The sequence below is a fragment of the Littorina saxatilis genome, linkage group LG16, assembly GCF_037325665.1.
Source record: "Littorina saxatilis isolate snail1 linkage group LG16, US_GU_Lsax_2.0, whole genome shotgun sequence".
Lineage (NCBI taxonomy): Eukaryota > Metazoa > Mollusca > Gastropoda > Littorinimorpha > Littorinidae > Littorina > Littorina saxatilis.
The window spans coordinates 17,818,457-17,838,403 of record NC_090260.1 but is presented as its reverse complement, the minus strand read 5'-3'; the positions used below and the strand labels follow the sequence as shown (position 1 = coordinate 17,838,403).

Below are 19,947 nucleotides of genomic sequence, written 5' to 3'. Positions count from 1 at the left end.
TTAATTCACGTCACACAAAACTGCATCATGGAAGAAAATTACTTGAGCAGAAAATGTATACATTGTGAACATGTACAAGGGAACAGTTAATTCTCTTCACACAAGACTAGTCATTATTGAAGAAAATTACTTGAGCAGAAATACATTCTCTATGCGCTTCAGTGTGTACAAATTTAAATGCCTTTCATTCAAGCTCCAGACCTTACAATTGCAAGTTTCAGAATGTCAAGATGAATACAAGTTTGTTTTACGACAGCTCCTTTCTTCATTTTGACCATCAAGTTTTCTACTAAGGCCAAAAAAATAAAAATAGTCAGTTTACGGTATCCCGACCGACCCTATTTTTTCGCGCGACCCTTGACTTTTTTTGGCATTTGGGAGAAGAAAAAAATAAAAATAAATTGGGGGGGGGGGGGGGGGGGGGAAGGTATTTTTTGGGCAAAATAACTTATATAAATGTTTTTTTGGAGAAAAAAAAAAAATCCTGACCTACCGACTATTCTTTTGGCCTATGTTACCGTAAACAGACTATTTTTTGTTGTTGGCCTAAACAGACAAAGTCTTAACAGTTGGACCTATAATATTTTCAAGACAATGTTCGGAAACAACTGTCGTGTTTGTATGGGTTCTGAAAGAGTGAGACTACCCTTGCTTTTCCGCTGACAAAAAATTCACATGTATGCTTCCCGTACACATGTTCGAAACATACCCCTCGCTAGTGAGAAATGACTTGACTATAATATCACGTGACGTTACTCTTTGTCCCCGAAAAAGCAAGGTTACTGAACTGATCACTCTCTCACAACCCATGCAAACCCAACGGAGTTATTTCCGAACATTATCTATTGAAAACGTGTATAGGTCCAACCGTTCCGACTTCTGTTTATTTCCGGAATTAGTCTATTCAGGTCCAGCTGACCCATTGTCACCTGAGAAGCACATTGATACACACACACACACACACAAAGAGCGTACATGGGATTCATGAAGACACACACACAAAGAGTGTACCTGGGATTCATGAAGACACACACACACAAAGAGTACCTGGGATTCATGATGACACACACAACAAGAGCGTACCTGGGATTCATGACCGGCGTGGGGAACATCAGGAGCACCACAGAGGCACGGGACCCAGTCTTATAATGTACCGGCTGCCGGAAATACTGCACACACAAAACACAACACCTCATATCAATACCAGGTCAAATATATTAAAGAATGCAGTGCCCAAGTCACAGAGTGGCAAGCCAAGATTCGTCTTTTTGTAGCAGATTACGATATAAACAGCAAGGAGCTTCCCACGACTCTCACAGATGCCTACACATACCTTTATTGTTGCCAGCCTAACGAAACTTTTTGCGGGATTGTCAGTTCACATCTCCCGCCAAATTGTACACTTGATGTGATTGTGAGCCTGGTTGAGGGCGACTAAGACCTAACATAGACAGGGAATCGAGAGGAGGGTGGTGGTGTATCACTGTATATGTGTGTGTGTGTGTGTGTGTGTGTGTGTGTGTGTGTGTGTGTGTGTGTGTGTGTGTGTGTGTGTGTGTGTGTGTGTGTGTGTGTGTGTGTGTGTGTGTGTGTGTGTGTGTGTGTGTGTGTGTATGGATGCATTTGTGTGTGAAGAGCGATTCAGAGAAAACTACTGGACCGATCTTCGTGAAATTTTTACATGAGAGTTCCTGGGTATGATATCCCCAGAGTTTTTCTCTCTCAGTTTTTCGATAAATGTCTTTTGATGAAGTTAGGTAAGGACTGCTTTCGCACGCTACGCGGAGACGAGCGTGACCCGTCTCAATCTTTGGGTGTGGTTAGTCGAGACTATCTTAATATAGTCTCGGGATGATAGTTTTTGTGTGTTATTATCTGTTACTTTGATGCCGACAGCTTGACTAAAGGCCCGTCCAGACACTCCCGGCCGACCCTGTCCACATTTGACTTATGCTCAAAACGGCGCCGTTGGGCGCACCGCAGCGTGCAATGATCGCGAAGCGTTATTTGCAGAAGAATAGCGCGTGTTCTAATTTCTATGACACAGACATAGAACGACGGAAATTTGACCAATCAGAGCAAACCAGAGCGATGACGTCAGCTGCTCGCGGCGCGGCAGTCGAATGCAACTGAACCTTCTTGTCAGGTGACCCGCTCACTGATACCGCGTTGTGAAAAAAATCGTCGATGTGTGGCCACTCGGCAAATCCCGCGCGACGCACAAAACGGCCTGCGGCGCATAGAGCGTAAAACGGCGGCCAAGTCTGGACAGGGCTTTAATGTTTTTATATCGCTTCATGCGACATTTTATTGTTGCTGGAAGGCAAGAACTATTGAGGTGAATTTTTATTTTACAAAAAAACACATGCAACCACTGCCTAGCACATGAACTCCACTACAACTGCAGTGAAACTAAAACTAGTATCCGCAGTACTTATTGTTCCTGGTCTATGAAGGATAGGGATGGAGCCAGAAACACAGGAAATGAATTAAACTGATAAAAATAGAGACAAACATCTTTAAGTATCTATGGAAACAAGTTCATAGCCACTAAGTCTTCATACTAGACAGGGGTAAAAATTAAAGGTTAGCTTGGCAGACTGCCCCCCCCCCCCCCCCCCCCCCTTTCAAACGAGATGTTTCAGTCAGGTACTTCTTCGTGTTTCACATTCACAGGACACGAAGGCTTATTTATGCAGATCCGTGAACAAATCCCATCCCTGTAAAACTGCACGTATAGACAATTGTTACTGTCAGATGTCATGAACAAATCTACTGAAGAACCAACACAGTCGCATTACAGTAACCCCAAACCAATCATTATACTATGCACACTGCACAAGCACATTACTACTTCACCCCTCATTGGCTGCAACGTGAGCTAATCAGCTATGCAGATCCAATGCCATGTACTTGTACAGCCGCACTTGTAATATGAGGCTCCTCTAATGAGAGAGCACCTCCCTTGAAAGCACACCTTACGTTGTCCCTAAATTGTTTTGTATTTCTACAAAATGATATTACCTGTCATAGCAAGCCACCTGCCTTTTGGACACTTTGGGCTGGGTGTTCCTTCAACCCAGGTAGCCCTGTATAGGTTTTCTTTCTTGTCAACAACAAGACATACACTTGGGTCAGGTCAGGTCAGGTCAGGTCAGGGACCATCCTGACACAGCCCTTAACTCTAGCTGCCAGTGTGCCACACTGCTTTGTGCACCAGGAAGTTTGTGTAGCAGTCATACAACTCACAAGCTTCACAATGGGAACACACAGGCTATAATTAGAAACCTTATACAGTGGTACCTGAAATGTGTGGCCCCTCCGATGAGGACACCTCCCTTAACAAGACGCTTTCTGTTGTCCCTTTGTCTACTATCTCTACCAAAGTATACCTGTCATGACAGGCCACCTGCAATGTAGGGACACTTTTGGTTGGTCCCAAGGGTGTCCTTTCATCACAGGTACTTTCTTTATTTGGTGTTTAACGTCGTTTTCAACCACGAAGGTTATATCCCGACCGGGAAAGGGGGGAGATGGGATAGAGCCACTTGTCAATTGTTTCTTGTTCACAAAAGCACTCATCAAAAATTTGCTCCAGGGGCTTGCAACGTAGTACAATGTATTACCTTACTGGGAGAATGCAAGTTTCCAGTACAAAGGACTTAGCATTTCTTACATACTGCTTGACTAAAATCTTTACAAAAATTGACTATATTCTATACAAGAAACACTTAACAAGGGTAAAAAGAGAAACAGAATCCGTTAGTCGCCTCTTACGACATGCTGGGGAGCATCGGGTAAATTCTTCCCCCTAACCCGCAGGGGGTATCGCAGGTACTACTGTACCACATTTATCTACATTTGAAGTTGTGTACCCTCCGAGCAAAACAAAGCAAAATCTATTTTATACTACTACTTATAACACCTGCTTGATATGTTTTTGTTTCACTTTCACATTAATTAAAAGACAGCTCTTTTTTTCCCAGTCATATATATAACAAGAAGAGCAAACGCTCGATCGAGTCACTTTCGCAGTTCTGAATATTATATGAGGCATCAGATGGACAGGAAGAAATTGCTATTCACAACACAATACAGATGTAAATAATTTGATGTAAAGAATAATCCTATAAAGTTTGAATCAAATCCGATGAATAGTTTCAGAGATATGATATTTCAATTTTTTTCCTTCAAGACATACCTGTGACCTTGAAAAAGGTCAAAGGTCACCAAAGCAGACGTCAAAGTGTAGAGGTCACTGGGAGTCACGTTCACATAAAATTTGAGCCCGGTCACTTTTATAGTTTCCGAGAAAAGCCCAACGTTAAGCTGTGTGTTGCCGAACAGAAAAGGCTAGTTATCTCCCTTGTTTTTCTGATAACGTTCGTAAAAGGCTACAGATGTAAATACTTTGATGTAAAGAATAATCCTACAAAGTTTCAATCACATCCGATGAACTTTGTCAAAGATATAAAATGTCTAATTTTTCCTTTGACGCTGACCTGTGACCTTGAAAAAGGTCAAAGGTCAACGAAACCATCGTTAAAGTGTAGAGGTCATTGGAGGTCACGACTAAACAAAATATGAGCCGGATAGCTTTGATAGTTTCCGAGAAAAGTCCAACGTTAAGGTGGTGTCTACGGACGGCCGGCCGGCCAGCCGGACAGACTAACACTGACCGATTACATAGAGTCACTTTTTCTCAAGTGACTCAATAATATATATATAGAAAGATGCCCTCTTTAAAATTAAAAAGTGTGGTTTTGTACATTGTATTTGTGGCCACTGGGTCAGGGTAACATTGCACTTCGTGTAAAGTTGTTTTCCAAGTTTACCCGGCTGCCAAAAAGAAAGGCGCACTTTCATAAAAATGAACTGTACTGCCACGCTTATTTGTAGAGAGCTGTATTCCACTAGCTCAGCTCATACAAGTGTGACAGTAAATGTAGCTTAAAATAAACCCCGCCTTGGCACACACGCAGTTATTTATTTATTTACGAGGATTTATATCGCGCACGTATCTCACCACACAAGGCGACTCAAGGCGCATGTTACCTATTAATGCCGTGTGAGATGGAATTTTTTACACAATATATCACGCATTCACATCGGCCAGTAGATCTACTGCCTTTAGGCGCTGCATCCACCTTTCACGGCCTATTATTCCAGGTCACACGGGTATTTTGGTGGACATTTTTATCTACGCCTATACAATTTTGCCAGGAAAGACCCTTTTGTCAATCGTGGGATCTTTAACGTGCATTCCCCAATGTAGTGTACACCAATTGCCACCAACACCTGAATTCTTCATACATGTATTTACAAACGATTTTTCTTAAAACTACAGTGGAAAAAAAACTTTTAAGACCTAAAAAAATCCAAGAAAATCGGGTCTTAAAATGGGGGTACCTTTACTGAGATGGGCAATGAACAGAAAAAAAACAAAAAACAACAAGTCGCGTAAGGCGAAAATACAATATTTAGTCAAGTAGCTGTCGAACTCACAGAATGAAACTGAACGCAATGCCATTTTTCAGCAAGACCGTATACTCGTGGCATCGTCAGTCCACCGCTCATGGCAAAGGCAGTGAAATTGACAAGAAGAGCGGGGTAGTAGTTGCGCTAAGAAGGATAGCACGCGTTTCTGTACCTCTCTTTGTTTTAACTTTCTGAGCGTGTTTTTAATCCAAACATATCATATCTATATGTTTTTGGAATCAGGAACCGACAAGGAATAAGATGAAAGTGTTTTTAAATTGATTTCGACAATTTAATTTTGATAATAATTTTTATATATTTAATTTTCAGAGCTTGTTTTTAATCCGAATATAACATATTTATATGTTTTTGGAATCAGCAAATGATGGAGAATAAGATAAACGTAAATTTGGATCGTTTTATACATTTTTATTTTTTTTTACAATTTTCAGATTTTTAATGACCAAAGTCATTAATTAATTTTTAAGCCACCAAGCTGAAATGCAATACCGAAGTCCGGGCTTCGTCGAAGATTACTTGACCAAAATGTCAACCAATTTGGTTGAAAAATGAGGGCGTGACAGTGCCGCCTCAACTTTCACGAAAAGCCGGATATGACGTCATCAAAGACATTTATCAAAAAAATGAAAAAAATGTTCGGGGATTTCATACCCAGGAACTCTCATGTCAAATTTCATAAAGATCGGTCCAGTAGTTTAGTCTGAATCGCTCTACACACACACACACACACACACGCACAGACACACATACACCACGACCCTCGTTTCGATTCCCCCTCGATGTTAAAATATTTAGTCAAAACTTGACTAAATATAACAAGTCGCGTAAGGCGAAAATACAATATTTAGTCAAGTAGCTGTCGAACTCACAGAATGAAACTGAACGCAACGCAACGAAGCAAGACCGTATACTCGTAGCATCGTCACTCCACCGCCCGTGGCAAAGGCAGTGCACGTGGAATTGACAAGAAGAGCGGGGTATTCGTTGCGCTGAGAAGGATAGCACGCTTTACTGTACCTCTCTTCGTTTTAACTTTCTGAGCGTGTTTTTAATCCAAACATATCATATCTATATATTTTTGGAATCAGGAACCGACAAGGAATAAGATGAAAGTGTTTTTAAATTGATTTCGAAAAAAAAAATTTGATAATAATTTTTATATATTTAATTTTCAGAGCTTGTTTTTAATCCGAATATAACATATTTATATGTTTTTGGAATCAGCAAATGATGGAGAATAAGATAAACGTAAATTTGGATCGTTTTATAAATTTTTATTTTTTTTTACAATTTTCAGATTTTTAATGACCAAAGTCATCAATTAATTTTTAAGCCACCAAGCTGAAATGCAATACCGAACCCCGGGCTTCGTCGAAGAGTACTTGACCAAAATTTCAACCAATTTGGTTGAAAAATGAGGGCGTGACAGTGCCGCCTCAACTTTCACGAAAAGCCGGATATGACGTCATCAAAGACATTTATCAAAAAAATTAAAAAAAACGTCTGGGGATATCATATCCAGGAACTTTGTTTGTTTGTTTATTTGTTGCTTAACGTCCAGCCGACTACGCAGAGCCATATCAGGACGAGGAAGGGGGGGATGAAGGGGGCCACTTGTCAAGCGATTCCTGTTTACAAATGCACTAACCCATTACTTGTGTCCCAGCAGGCTTTAGTAAAACTAAATTAATACCTACTGGAAGATTACCAGTTTCCAGTATGTTAAAATAGGCTTAACCTATCTACTGCTGGACTTACATCAGAACACTAACAGATTAAACTATACATGAATCGCGAGACAAGCGGCAAGAGAAGAGATTTTTGGAAAAAATACAGGTGAATGAGCAAGAAGGCAGAAAAAAGAAAAGAATTCATGAAGAAAAAGAGAGCATGACAGGAAAGACAAACCAAAAATCTACCTAACAGCAAACTAGAAAGCTCCTGCGGTTCCAAAAACAGGAGGGGCCTTTAATTTCATAACCGCAGTGCCCCACTGCGGGGATCCAGGAACTCTCATGAAAAATTTCATCAAGATCGGTCCAGTACCTCCATTTACTCTGAATCGCTCTACACACACACAGACACACACACACACGCACACACACACGCACATACACCACGACCCTCGTTTCGATTCCCCCTCGATGTTAAAATATTTAGTCAAAACTTGACTAAATATAAAAACCAAGGTCTTAAAAAGGAGAGACAGGTTTTAATTAATTGGGGGGTCTTAGAAGTGGCATTCCACTGTCCTAGTAATAGTATGCTTACACAAGTTAACAGAAAATGTACACATAGTCTCAGCACATACATGTATGAAAACCCAACTCTACCTGTCTTTGCGGCGTCGTCTCTGCCCCATAAAAAGTTCGTTCTTTGACACAACTAGGTGAAAAAAGGGTTTGGATCGAAGTAACGATGTGTGAACACTTTGGGAACCCAAAGGAAAACACAGCCTTTTATAAACTAACCCCTGTCTGTGTATATGCGCAGCAAACACAAATAGGGTCAACCCCTCCATAAAGCCATCAGCAGACCTGGAAACCCCCGTTTTGCACTTGGGGAGTATTCTCAAAGAAACTTGGCGTATTTTCAGGAAAATGAGTGTACTCCACACAGCATTCAAAAAACCAAAAATACTGGATCGACTCCGAGATGCACTTGTGAAGAAAAGTAGTCTCTGAATTTTGTTGATTGTATTTTTTTTCCACCCAACGTACTGATCATATTGTTTTTAGACAATCAAGCCTACAAAATACAGCGAAATTCCTCCGAGGTAGGAAAAACACCCCCGTTGGTCAAAGGGAAATAACCATTCTCACTGCCACCAACTGAGAAGGTTATTTCCCTTTGACCATTAATATCTCCCTCTATAAGTCCTTGTAGAATCTTAATCCACCAATAACTCCCTAACCGTGTGTTTGACTGGTCCCAATTTTGGTAAGGACCGTCTCAGGAATGTATAGAACCTGTTCACCAAGTTTGGTGACGATCGGTCCGTTCATTCTTGAGATCTATATGCGAACACAAACAAACAAACACATGGAGCGAATCCTAATCTTAATCCACCAATAACTCCCTAACCGTGTGTTTGACTGGTCCCAATTTTTGTAAGGACCGTCTCAGGAATGTATAGAACCTGTTCACCAAGTTTGGTGACGATCGGTCCGTTCATTCTTGAGATCTATATGCGAACACAAACAAACAAACACATGGAGCGAATCCTATACACACCCCTATACCGGGGGTGTAAATACAGGTTCCCAGGTCTGCATTAGCCTAAAAGTAAAACTAAGAAAAAAGGTCTTATTTTTGTGTATATATATGACTTCAATGCTGAATATAATACTGTGTGCACAACATTCTCCTCACGCTAACTGAATCTGTTAGTTCTTGGTACTATCATAGAAATTCCGAAGTGAAAAGAGTGACAATCTAAGCACTCTTTACTTATGTAGGGGCGAACAACACCAAAGCAACCATACATTAAATCTTAGGGCAAGCTTAAAGTATGTTTAGCCCTTGCAAAAGTATGCTGTATTCCTGAGACTTCATGTTGTTATTGCCACCATGAGTTTATCATGGGAAGAGACAGACATTTTTTTATTCTTTTTATAAAAAAACAACCACAACTGTTTAACTCAAAGTTTACAGGATTTTCCAAAAACTAGTAATTAGCCAAATGAAGTGTTGTCATTTCTTGTTGAGCGGCACACATGATTCTGATGAAGATGGACACTAAACTGTTCAAATCTTATACTGACTAGTAGTCCTGATTTTGACTTTAAAGTAACAAGACCTCTTCAGCTGGGGCTTAGAAATTGACTTCAATTTTTTTTTTAAATAATGAGGTACCTACAACAGACAACTTATGTCTGCTTGAGGAAATAGTTCTGTATGTTGCATGCAACTGACAAGCAGTATAATGAGCCTGCCCTGTCCCAATACCTGACAGCTTATGAAATATCAGCGACAAAAACACAGCTGTTGTCTGATAGCACAATAAATTCAGTATTGATCTGATCGGCACAGATGTACAACCACAACAATTTAGTTATAGTTATACGCAGTGTCTGGCAAAGCCATCATATCAAACTAAGATACCCCACATACGTTTATACCCTTGATAAAATACAGAAAACTGTACCAGCTTATCTGTACAATTGACAAAATTCGTACAGGTAAACACACTATCAGTAAGGTATCTAATCATAAATTTAAGCTTGAAGTTGAAGAGAGCTCATCCGTACATGGAGGTGACTCATCAATAAAGAAGACAGCCATTTCTGTTTGTACATGTCAACATGATATAATTCATGCATTCTCTCTCTCTCCGAGTCTCACCCCCTCTCCCCTTTACAGTACTTTCACATAAGTCATGACACCCTAACCAAACTTTGTTTTTTAAATCCCCAAACTATGAACACAGAGACGATAATCTTCCTTTCCGAGTAACTACATTCTAAATGTGGTCCTCAGAAACAAGCTCCACAGTTAAAACTGTAATTACAGCTCTCGACAATGTGCCTGTCTCATTGATTAGACTAAAGTTTAATTATCTCTGACATTGACAAAGCCTATTCAGATTGATGGGAGTTTGCGACCTTACAGGCAACAGAAGGCGTTCCTTATTTAGCAGGTTAACATGGAGCAGACCTGGGAACCCCTGTTTTGCATTTTGAGTATTCTCAAACAAACTTGGTGTATTTTCAGGAAAATGAGCGTACTCCACACAGCATTTGAACATGTATATATACATACATGATTCAAACATGCTTCACACGCATCCGTCACATCGTTAATTAGGCTTACCAATACATTTAAAATAAATGCTTCTTTCAATGTTTATTGACAAAACCTGTAATCATGTGTCAGATCGGCTTCGGGATGCGCTTGTGAACAAAAGTAGTCTGGGAATTTTTCTTGTATTTTTTCCCCACTAACTGTACTGATCGTATTCTAGACAATCATGCGTACAAAATACGGTGAAATCGTATGGGTTCCCAGGTCTGATGGAGTGATCATGGAGCAAAAAGACACCACTACAATGGTGTCACTATCAGCATCACAGTTTTCTTCATCAATAGCTGAACATAGAGCAAAAGTTCATGCCATGTCAAAACTGTGCATGGTATCATTATCAGTACAACTCTACATAGATCTTTTTCCTCTCTTGGTCTTGCTGGTCTCTTTTTATATTCAGCACATCAAGCTACCTACATATACCACTCTAGTCTAGTCATGAGTAAGAACCTATTTGAGCGTTGTTGATGCGTTAAGCTGCATGTTAAGCTGCCGTTATGCGCCATACATGGTCCAGCTCGTCCGACTTTGGGCTGTCCAGTCCAGTCTACCCGGCTATTTGGCCATAGCTGGCTGGTTTGTTTATCTGAGGTGACCTTCCCCAGGGCCAGAGCTTACAATAATGAGGCTGTAAGAACCTATGAAAGCAGCTTCTAATGAATAAGTTCTATACATTCCAGTCATCTTCTGAAACAACAGCACTGAGAAAAAGGCCACGACTTAGCATTTTGACTTTCCTTCAAGTTCAAAAGTTTCCTTTTACTTCAACAATTTCCAGGTTTATAACGCCACATTAAACTTTCTTGGGTAGTCATAAATATAATACATAATGTACCAACACATCTCAAGCCAATACTTCAACCATCACTATCAGCCTAAAAAGAAAATTCAAACACAACTCAAGCAATCCACGTTGAATTTACAGCCAACACTGAGTGTACACAGCTGTGCCCGATTCAGGGAGGGGCATAAGCACATACCTAAACTGCATGACAGTTCAATCACTCCTAATATATTCCTCTCCATCTGTCACTTGCAGTTGCAGGCATACATTAGAAGCTAATTTACTCTGTTAAGACTCTCGTGCTCTAGCCTGGGCCTGCACATCTGTCTAAGCATTGTTTCACAGAAACATCATCATCCTTGAGACGCCAATGTGTACTGATGTTGCCTCAAAGCCAAAGCTGAGAAAATCAACCAAGGAAAAAAAACAAAAAAAAACAAAAACAGCACAGCTTTTCTTCCCCTCAGTAAACTGGACTGGAGTGCCGATTGTCAGTGAGGTGACACGGGCTGAGACTGTACAAAGCTTGGGTCTTGCCAGGCAGGAGTAAACAAGACAACTCAAACACAGACAGGCCAGCAATGCAGTAGAATGACGCCATGAAGAGCAGGTGAGTTGCCAATGCATGTGTAAAAGAAAGATGGATGAAGAAGAAAAAGAAGAGGAGAATTTGGAAGAAAATACAAGCATGCAATGATCTCTTCTGCGCACAGAATTTACAGTTAAGCTACAAATTACGATACAATAAAGTCAAAGCTAATTTCTTACTTGTTAATTTTAGTATTACTGTATTGACTAATGTATTGTAAGTTGTAACTCGCAGTGAACAATATATCTGTCATCAAAAGGGTGCGATTTTGCCTGAACATAACAGAAACACTGTCCCTTGTCTTGGCAAACTCTACCTCAGACATTTCAGTGTCACAGGGAGGATAAACATAAACTGAGAAAGGCACATGCAGTTAGTCAAGATTTCAATTTAACTGTGCATATTGATTTGTAGAAAAGACAAATTCATTAGCTCATGCTCATTGGTGCACTAACTGACTAAGGTAATTGAACCAGGGGAAGTCATTAGTGAATTTAGTCTGCCAGTTAATTTAGAGTTATACCAGTTACTGTGATTCTCTGAAAGACTTTTTGCAAGGACTGAGGGGGATAAAAATTGAGGCTTTCCATTGAACTTGAAGTGAAGAAGAAAAATACAGAATAGCTTAATTTTAAAATAAAAGTTTATTTTCTTCATAAATCATTAAATGATTATCACTAATGTATTCGAATAACTGAATCACTGTTTCTGAATAATTCAATCAGTGAATCCGGAGGATTTTGAATCCAGTCTCACCTTCTAGTGCTACTGGTCTACTAGTACTAGTCAGTAAACAGTTAAAATCTGCAAGTAACAAGAAGAGCAAACGCTCGATCGAGTCACTTTCGCAGTTCTGAATATTATATGAGGCATCAGATGGACAGGAAGAAATTGCTATTCACAACACAATGCATACCTGAAGAATTCAAGACATACCTGTGACCTTGAAAAAGGTCAAAGGTCACCAAAGCAGACGTCAAAGTGTAGAGGTCACTGGGAGTCACGTTCACATAAAATTTGAGCCCGGTCACTTTTATAGTTTCCAAGAAAAGCCCAACGTTAAGTTGTGTGTTGCCGAACAGAAAAGGCTAGTTATCTCCCTTGTTTTTCTGATAACGTTCATAAAAGGCTACAGATGTAAATACTTTGATGTAAAGAATAATCCTACAAAGTTTCAATCACATCCGATGAACTTTGTCAAAGATATAAAATGTCTAATTTTTCCTTTGACGCTGACCTGTGACCTTGAAAAAGGTCAAAGGTCAACGAAACCATCGTTAAAGTGTAGAGGTCATTGGAGGTCACGACTAAACAAAATATGAGCCCGATCGCTTTGATAGTTTCCGAGAAAAGTCCAACGTTAAGGTGGTGTCTACGGACGGCCGGCCGGACGGCCGGCCGGCCGGCCGGACAGACTAACACTGACCGATTACATAGAGTCACTTTTTCTCAAGTGACTCAAAAACTAAAATTGACTCCTGCTTCTTCTTCTTCTTTGATATAGAACATTCAACACCATACTATTGTGATAAGGGTGAAGGGCGACTTAGTAGTACTCAGGGGAGGGACTCTCTTGTGATGAAAAAAGAGGAAATCCCTTTAATCTAGGGGGTCCGGGGGAATGCCCCCCCCCTCCCCCCCATTTATTTTAAATGGTACATTAAAATATGTGCAATCTGGTGCATTATGAGACTAACCGTTTGGATCAGCTTAAAAAGACATTCTCTTCACCCCTCCCCCCCCTCCAAAAAAAAAAAAACCCACACTTTCACGCAACAATGGTAACATTGTAATGGTGCATATTTAGGTAATGAACCATGTATCCATAATCCAATACTGGCAATAGTATGATCCAAGTGACGCCCCAATGCATTGAAGCTCAAAATGACTATTAGTTATCAGGAGTTTTCACCGTCAGCACAATTTAACTCTCAAGCCTCCAGTGCTCTGTTCCATCTTCACTTCTCTCCATATCATTCAGTCAACAAGTTATAGATACTGTGATAAATGGGACGCGGAAAAATAGATACTCCAGCGGAAATTCGTAAGTTGTGTCCGCGGATATCCGCGGAAAAGTTCCACCCCTGAGTACTAAATTTTTACTCTTAAGTGAAGCTAGTCTTACCGAGTTAGTCTTAGTGATAGTTCAGGGCCGGAATGTATCATGTATGTGTCGAGGATAGAGACTTTAGCCCGGGATAAACTATCCTCGAGCTAATTCAGCCCACTGTAAAAATATCCCAATTCAGGAGTCGAGGATAGCTCCATCCTCGCGCCAAAGTCGGTGTCAAACTATACCCTCATTTTGAAGCTGATAGGTCTTTTATTCCAGGATAGTTGAAAAACAACATGGCGGCAGTTGCACTTCAAGTGCAAAGAAACTGTATTTTCAGGTACAGGAGTAACCTGTAAAGATGTGTTTGATGTATATGAACTGTTAATTGTTTTTCGGTTTTGCTGCGGAAATTTGTGTGATCACTGACGGTGTTTAAAACGAATTTGAACTTCAAGTCGAAATGACAATCCACCCACCCCCTCCCTTTCCCTCCAACTTACTTCACTTGAACCCTAAAACAAATGTCCTTGTTGCGCAGCATTTCGCCTTACCTAATGTGAATTTGCACAGGAAAACAACAACGCAAAGAAAACAATGGCATGAGAACAAGACCGGAACCAAGTTCGAAGAAACATTTCGTCACGCTTTTTATGACGTCATTTAGAACAGAGCGACGGTCACCTTTCGAACACAGATTCCTGAATTTAGAACGGCCTTGACATTCTATCATGCGCAGAGATGCGGAAATGCCCATGCCAAAATTAGATCGAGGGGAATGCTCGGGTTAGTTATCTTTTCTGTAGTCTTCACTCATGCATTGCGTTAAAGTATTGATGCTATCCTGGGGATAGAAAGTCCGATTTTAAAGGCACAGTAAGCCTCCCGTAAACCATCACAGATATACTGTCAGGCTTTTACACACAGTACAAACACCCTTCCATTTGAACGCTCACCAAACGGGAACATCCCAGGTGCCCTGCGTAAAGAGCGAGCAATTTTGAAAGAATTTTGCGCCGATTGCTCACAGACAATCGGACCATGGTGCGTTTTGGCGCTAGACCTAACTTTTACAAGAAGAGCAAACGCTCGATCGAGTCACTTTCGCAGTTCTGAATATTATATGAGGCATCAGATGGACAGGAAGAAATTGCTATTCACAACACAATGAGTCACGTTCACATACAATTTGAGCCCGGTCACTTTTATAGTTTCCGAGAAAAGCCCAACGTTAAGTTGTGTGTTGCCGAACAGAAAAGGCTAGTTATCTCCCTTGTTTTTCTGATAACGTTCGTAAAAGGCTACAGATGTAAATACTTTGATGTAAAGAATAATCCTACAAAGTTTCAATCACATCCGATGAATTTTGTCAAAGATATAAAATGTCTAATTTTTCCTTTGACGCTGACCTGTGACCTTGAAAAAGGTCAAAGGTCAACGAAACCATCGTTAAAGTGTAGAGGTCATTGGAGGTCACGACTAAACAAAATATGAGCCCGATCGCTTTGATAGTTTCCGAGAAAAGTCCAACGTTAAGGTGGTGTCTACGGACGGCCGGCCGTACAGACTAACACTGACCGATTACATAGTCACTTTTTCTCAAGTGACTCAAAAATCTAAATAATAAATTGACAGCTTGTTCAGGCATGGGAATTGAAAATTGTAAAAAAGGCGGAAAAGTTATAACTGAAGACGCGAAGCGTCAAGTCGACGGTGCGAAGCGCCTAGCCTTACTAGGGGGGTCCGGGGGCATGCCCCCCCGGAAAAAATGTTCTCCAAAGAACCCAGATGGTGCAATCTGGTGTCATCTGAGCTCCAAGTTTGCCATTAAATTCTGTTTTTAGAATCAGAGTAGCAATGACACATGAAATTTTGAAATGAATGGTTGAATGACAAGAAACACACCATTTTAAAGAGATCAAAATTCTGAGCACATAGCAATTTGTTTTATTTAAATCGGTGCAGTAGTTCTCGAGATATGGTCATTTTAGTTGAGAAATTTTGGGCGTCATTTGAGGACAAAGCTAGTAGGACATAGACTGATTGCTGTGGCAATGACATGAAATTTTGAAATTGATGGTTGAATGACAAGAAACACACCATTTTAAAGAGATCAAAATTCTGAGCACATAGCAATTTGTTTTATTTAAATCGGTGCAGTAGTTCGCGAGATATGGTCATTTTAGTTCGAAATCACTTTGCTTTGAGCGAGCCGAGATCGCAACCTCTTCAGGCTTTTGATCGGCCGAGTTTCGCATTTTTCGGGTCCAGTTTTGCGCAGCATAATCGTTGGGAATAAGTCATTTCTCGCTCGATTCTTTTGATTTTTGGCTTAAATGAAACAGAAGTTAATGTTTTATAAACTGCATTTGAACCGTGTATGCCGATGGAAGTTTTCAGACCAAATTTTAGTGAAACTCACACGAGTAATATTCACCGTCATGCTGACGGAGATGTAGCTTCCGGTGGGTCGCGGTTTTCTGTATGGGAAAGATGTAAAGCTTTCTCTGATTGGTTGCAAAATATCACAGCCCTCCAATGAAAATTACGGTATTCCCAGCAGTTTGAAATGAACTGGTCGTCTGCTAAGAGTGACGCGAAAATGGCCGCGAGAGGCAGTGAAGACGAACACGCACTTTCCCACTCAAAATATTCCAAAACACATCTTTTATTAATTTCATACAGTAAACTTTGTTTTTGAATCATTTCTTTATTCATTCCTTTTTCATTTGATACATAATTTGTGACTCACAAACATCAATTATGCCAATTATTTTTCACTCAAAGTGAACAAAAAGTGCTTTTTCACTGTGTCCTCAGTTGACGCTGGGCGATGTGGCAATGCTAATCAGAGTTTTTAGAACAAAAATTTACCAATTTTTGCTTTTTTGAAGAAAAAAATATATACATGTATTATATGGTTTAAATTTGTAAAAAAAAAATTGATCTGTTGGAGACAAACAGGACAATGTAACTTGTAACACAATCTGTGCAATCTGGTTTACTTTCAAACATAAAAGTTCAATAACTGAGGTGGGCGGTAGCAGTGCATGAACAAAGTACGGAAAGTTTTCGCGGGCTTTTGCACAAAGGCCAAAGTAACCGGTGCTTTTTTTGTGTGCCTCCCCCCCTTTATTTTTTCGGCGGACACTTTTGCATTTTCGGCGAAGAAAAAAAAAATCAGCGGAAATCAGCCGTTCGGCGGACAATTCCCGTGCCTGCTTGTTACATAAACATTCTTAAATCATAAAAGAATTATTTTTTCATCAAGACAAGATCAGTACAATTCGAAGTTTTGAAAGTTTGAAAAAAGAAAAGCCCGCCAGAAAAGAGGCATCGCCAGTTCCTCTGAACAGTCAAAAGCCATTGCTAATGCTAGAGTTCTTGTGAACCACAGCCGTTTGTTTCGTGCATAGTGAGAGGTGAGTTGTTCTCCCCTCTTGGTTACCAAAACCAGGAAAGTGGAACCAATGTTCAATTGTCTGGAGTTGTCTGTTTTTAGTTATTTTTCAAGAGCCCCGATGTTGCAGATTATGGAAAGCTTTTCAAAATAGCAGTACCTGGCATGGATCTTCACAAATGTGGGATTAAAGTGCACTACTCGCCCACCGATGACAGCGTTACACTGTGACACCTTTCTGTTATTATGGTTAAAATGCCTTTTGTTCTTGAAACAAACTATACCTGTTGTTGAAGTCCTTGATAAACAATGTTCATTAGACATATAGGAAATAAAAAAGCGATTAAGGTTTTGGGTGTGGGGCGAGGCGTTTACTGTGACACCGTAACGCTGTTAAAGAGAGGTGCTGACAATACCATAGACACAGTTAAGACAAGGACCAGCATTCCCTTAACACCACAGCATGTTTGCTAATGACCCTTGCACTATAGCACAGCATGTAGAACATTATTTTGCTGCTTGGGTTTTGACTACAGTTAATTGTAGATAATTAACAACAGTTTTGGCGTCACACTGAGATTAATGGTACGTTAGCAACTAATCATCAATCTAACTTTCTTTCATTTAGTTTCACAACAGGCTACATAATTATTCTCAGAATGCAAGTTCTTTATTATATTTACTAATTTAGTGACAATGAGTTCGATTGGAAGTGTGTTAATCGCTTTTCTCAGTGTACGAAGACATTGCGTTTCATGTAACACCACAGGCTCTTTGACTCGATGTCATGTATTCTTTAATCTTCATAGATATTCTACATGCCAAATGTGTGAAACTAAGTCGAACAAACGCTGAGCAATGGGACTGGAACATGTATTAATATAAAGTAGAAATAAAGTACATTTACTGACCAAACTTTGAAAGTTGCGCGGACCTCGCGAACCTCCTTGAAAATTATACACGTGCGTTTCCGGTAAAAAAACCATCCCATAATATTGTGACACCACGTGTTGTTTCTTCTTCACGTGACTAGTTTCGATTTGAATTTGCTCAAAACGTCACAGAAATGTGTGTTCTTCACGAGTCAGTTCCGGTGTTGATAAAATGTTGACCTAGATTTTTGTCCAAGTTTGTGTAAATCGCGTTTGAAAATTGCTAACATGTTGCGTTTCATATGTGACGCTGAAATGAAATACCCGTACAGGATATTTATTACACGCTTGAGCATTCCATTTACAAATTGATACTGATATCCAAAGCATGGCAAGTTCATTTGCATGTCTGCTGACAACATTTGTCGTCTGCTAAACCAAACAAAATGCGTCCGTGTTCGAGAGGTTGGCTGTGACACCATGGGCAACGCACGTTAGCAAAAGTTTGTGGTCGCCGTTTATCGATTACACAAAGCAAAATCACTTAATTTGAGTTTGAATCTTTCTATGAAGCTATTATCTGTGGCTGAATGTTATAATCGTTCAACGGGCACCATTCAATTTTCAACAAGCAAGCTTGGAAAGTGAGTGGGGTCGCCATTCCCATTTTCGGACGCCATTTTGAGGGGTTTTTCGTTAGAATTTTTTAATTTGCTAATATAATTTTCCAATTTGGGGCAGTGGGTTGCTCATGGTGGTTCTTTCACAATCGACAAACACAACACATAGTTAAAACTTGTCAAAACATATGCTTCTGCAGAGTTATTGCTGTTTTCACATACCACACCTCACAGTCACCAACTAGGGAGAACAACTCAGATACATAATAACGTGCTATTGCAGATAAGCTAACATCTAGTCGCAGTAAAATTACTAACCGACGACTACATTGTGAAAAAGGGAAACTGGATCACACGGGTTTATGATGGCTCACGGGTAAGATAAACCATGCAAAAATAAATTCTTTGAAAATTGCTCGCTCTTTACGGAGGGCACCTAGGATGTTCCCGTTTGTTGAGCGTTCAAATGGAAGGGTGTTTGTATTGTGTGTAAAAGCCTGACAGTATCTGTGATGGTTTACGGGAGGCTTACTGTGCCTTTAAGCGCCTGACACATGGTGTGTAAACTGTAAATTCGTATTCTTTCACAGGTCTACGTAGTTGCTGTAAGGTTTCAAGATAATCTACCGCAAAACAGGCTGACTGATAACATACACCATTCCCCCTTACATAATGTTTAAGTAACTCGCACTGAATAAAAGTGAATTCAACTTTCAGTTTCACATAGCTCCCAGTCCCATTGAGTTGACTGAATCAAAACAGTCGATCCCGGTTTACAAACAAATGTATAGTCTAAGTAATTGCAAATTTCGTGTAAAAACATAAACCACATAAACAAATAAAACAAAAAGAGTCCAAAATCAGCACATAAGCAGGAAATCCGACTGCAATTACTTTAAAAAAATTCATTCTGCCATGTGTCACTTCTCTGTTCTATTTTTAGACAACAAGGCAAGTGGCCGCCATGTTGTTGACCAAGAGAACGAACTGCGCTGTTTGTTTTCTTTCGTTTATCTGGCATTAATCATAAAATAAAGTGCTCACATGTTGGTTCTTTGTAAGGCTGGCATGTTTTCTTTTTTCTCTTGCGTCTGCGGGCCGAAATTCTCGTCCAAAACGATGGCGTCAGAAGCCTTGAGCATCTCCTTGCCGAAAGTCGGCGGGGGAGAAATTTCTACAAATGACGTCTGCTTCTCTATGGTCACATGGGACCAGGAATCCCAGAATGTTGCGAATATACTTTAAATAAAGAAATATTTTGTTGTAAAGACACTTTTAGTTTTACAAATACAACAAACATATCCTGAGATATTATTATTTAAAAATT

At 40.1% G+C, this 19,947-nt stretch overlaps 2 protein-coding genes and 1 long non-coding RNA gene across 3 annotated transcripts in view; 1 reads left to right on the top strand and 2 right to left on the bottom strand.

Annotated features, from left to right (window-relative positions):
- LOC138950557 (ornithine decarboxylase antizyme 1-like) overlaps positions 1–19,821 on the bottom strand; it is a 24,914-nt gene extending 5,093 nt beyond the window's left edge. Inside the window, 3 exon segments of the mRNA XM_070322278.1 lie at positions 1,084–1,113; positions 1,115–1,169; positions 19,665–19,821. Coding sequence (XP_070178379.1) covers positions 1,084–1,113; positions 1,115–1,169; positions 19,665–19,762 — 183 coding nt within the window. The 5' untranslated portion in view covers positions 19,763–19,821.
- LOC138950564 (uncharacterized) overlaps positions 1–19,947 on the bottom strand; it is a 478,836-nt gene that overhangs the window by 80,870 nt on the left and 378,019 nt on the right. The gene's annotated exons all lie outside the window — the stretch shown is intronic.
- Positions 11,371–19,947, top strand: part of LOC138950555 (dynactin subunit 6-like) — a 37,165-nt gene continuing 28,588 nt past the window's right edge. The window contains exon 1 of the mRNA XM_070322276.1: positions 11,371–11,696. Within this exon, the coding sequence (XP_070178377.1) occupies positions 11,686–11,696 (11 nt within the window). The 5' untranslated portion in view covers positions 11,371–11,685. The remainder of the gene's footprint in view (positions 11,697–19,947) is intronic.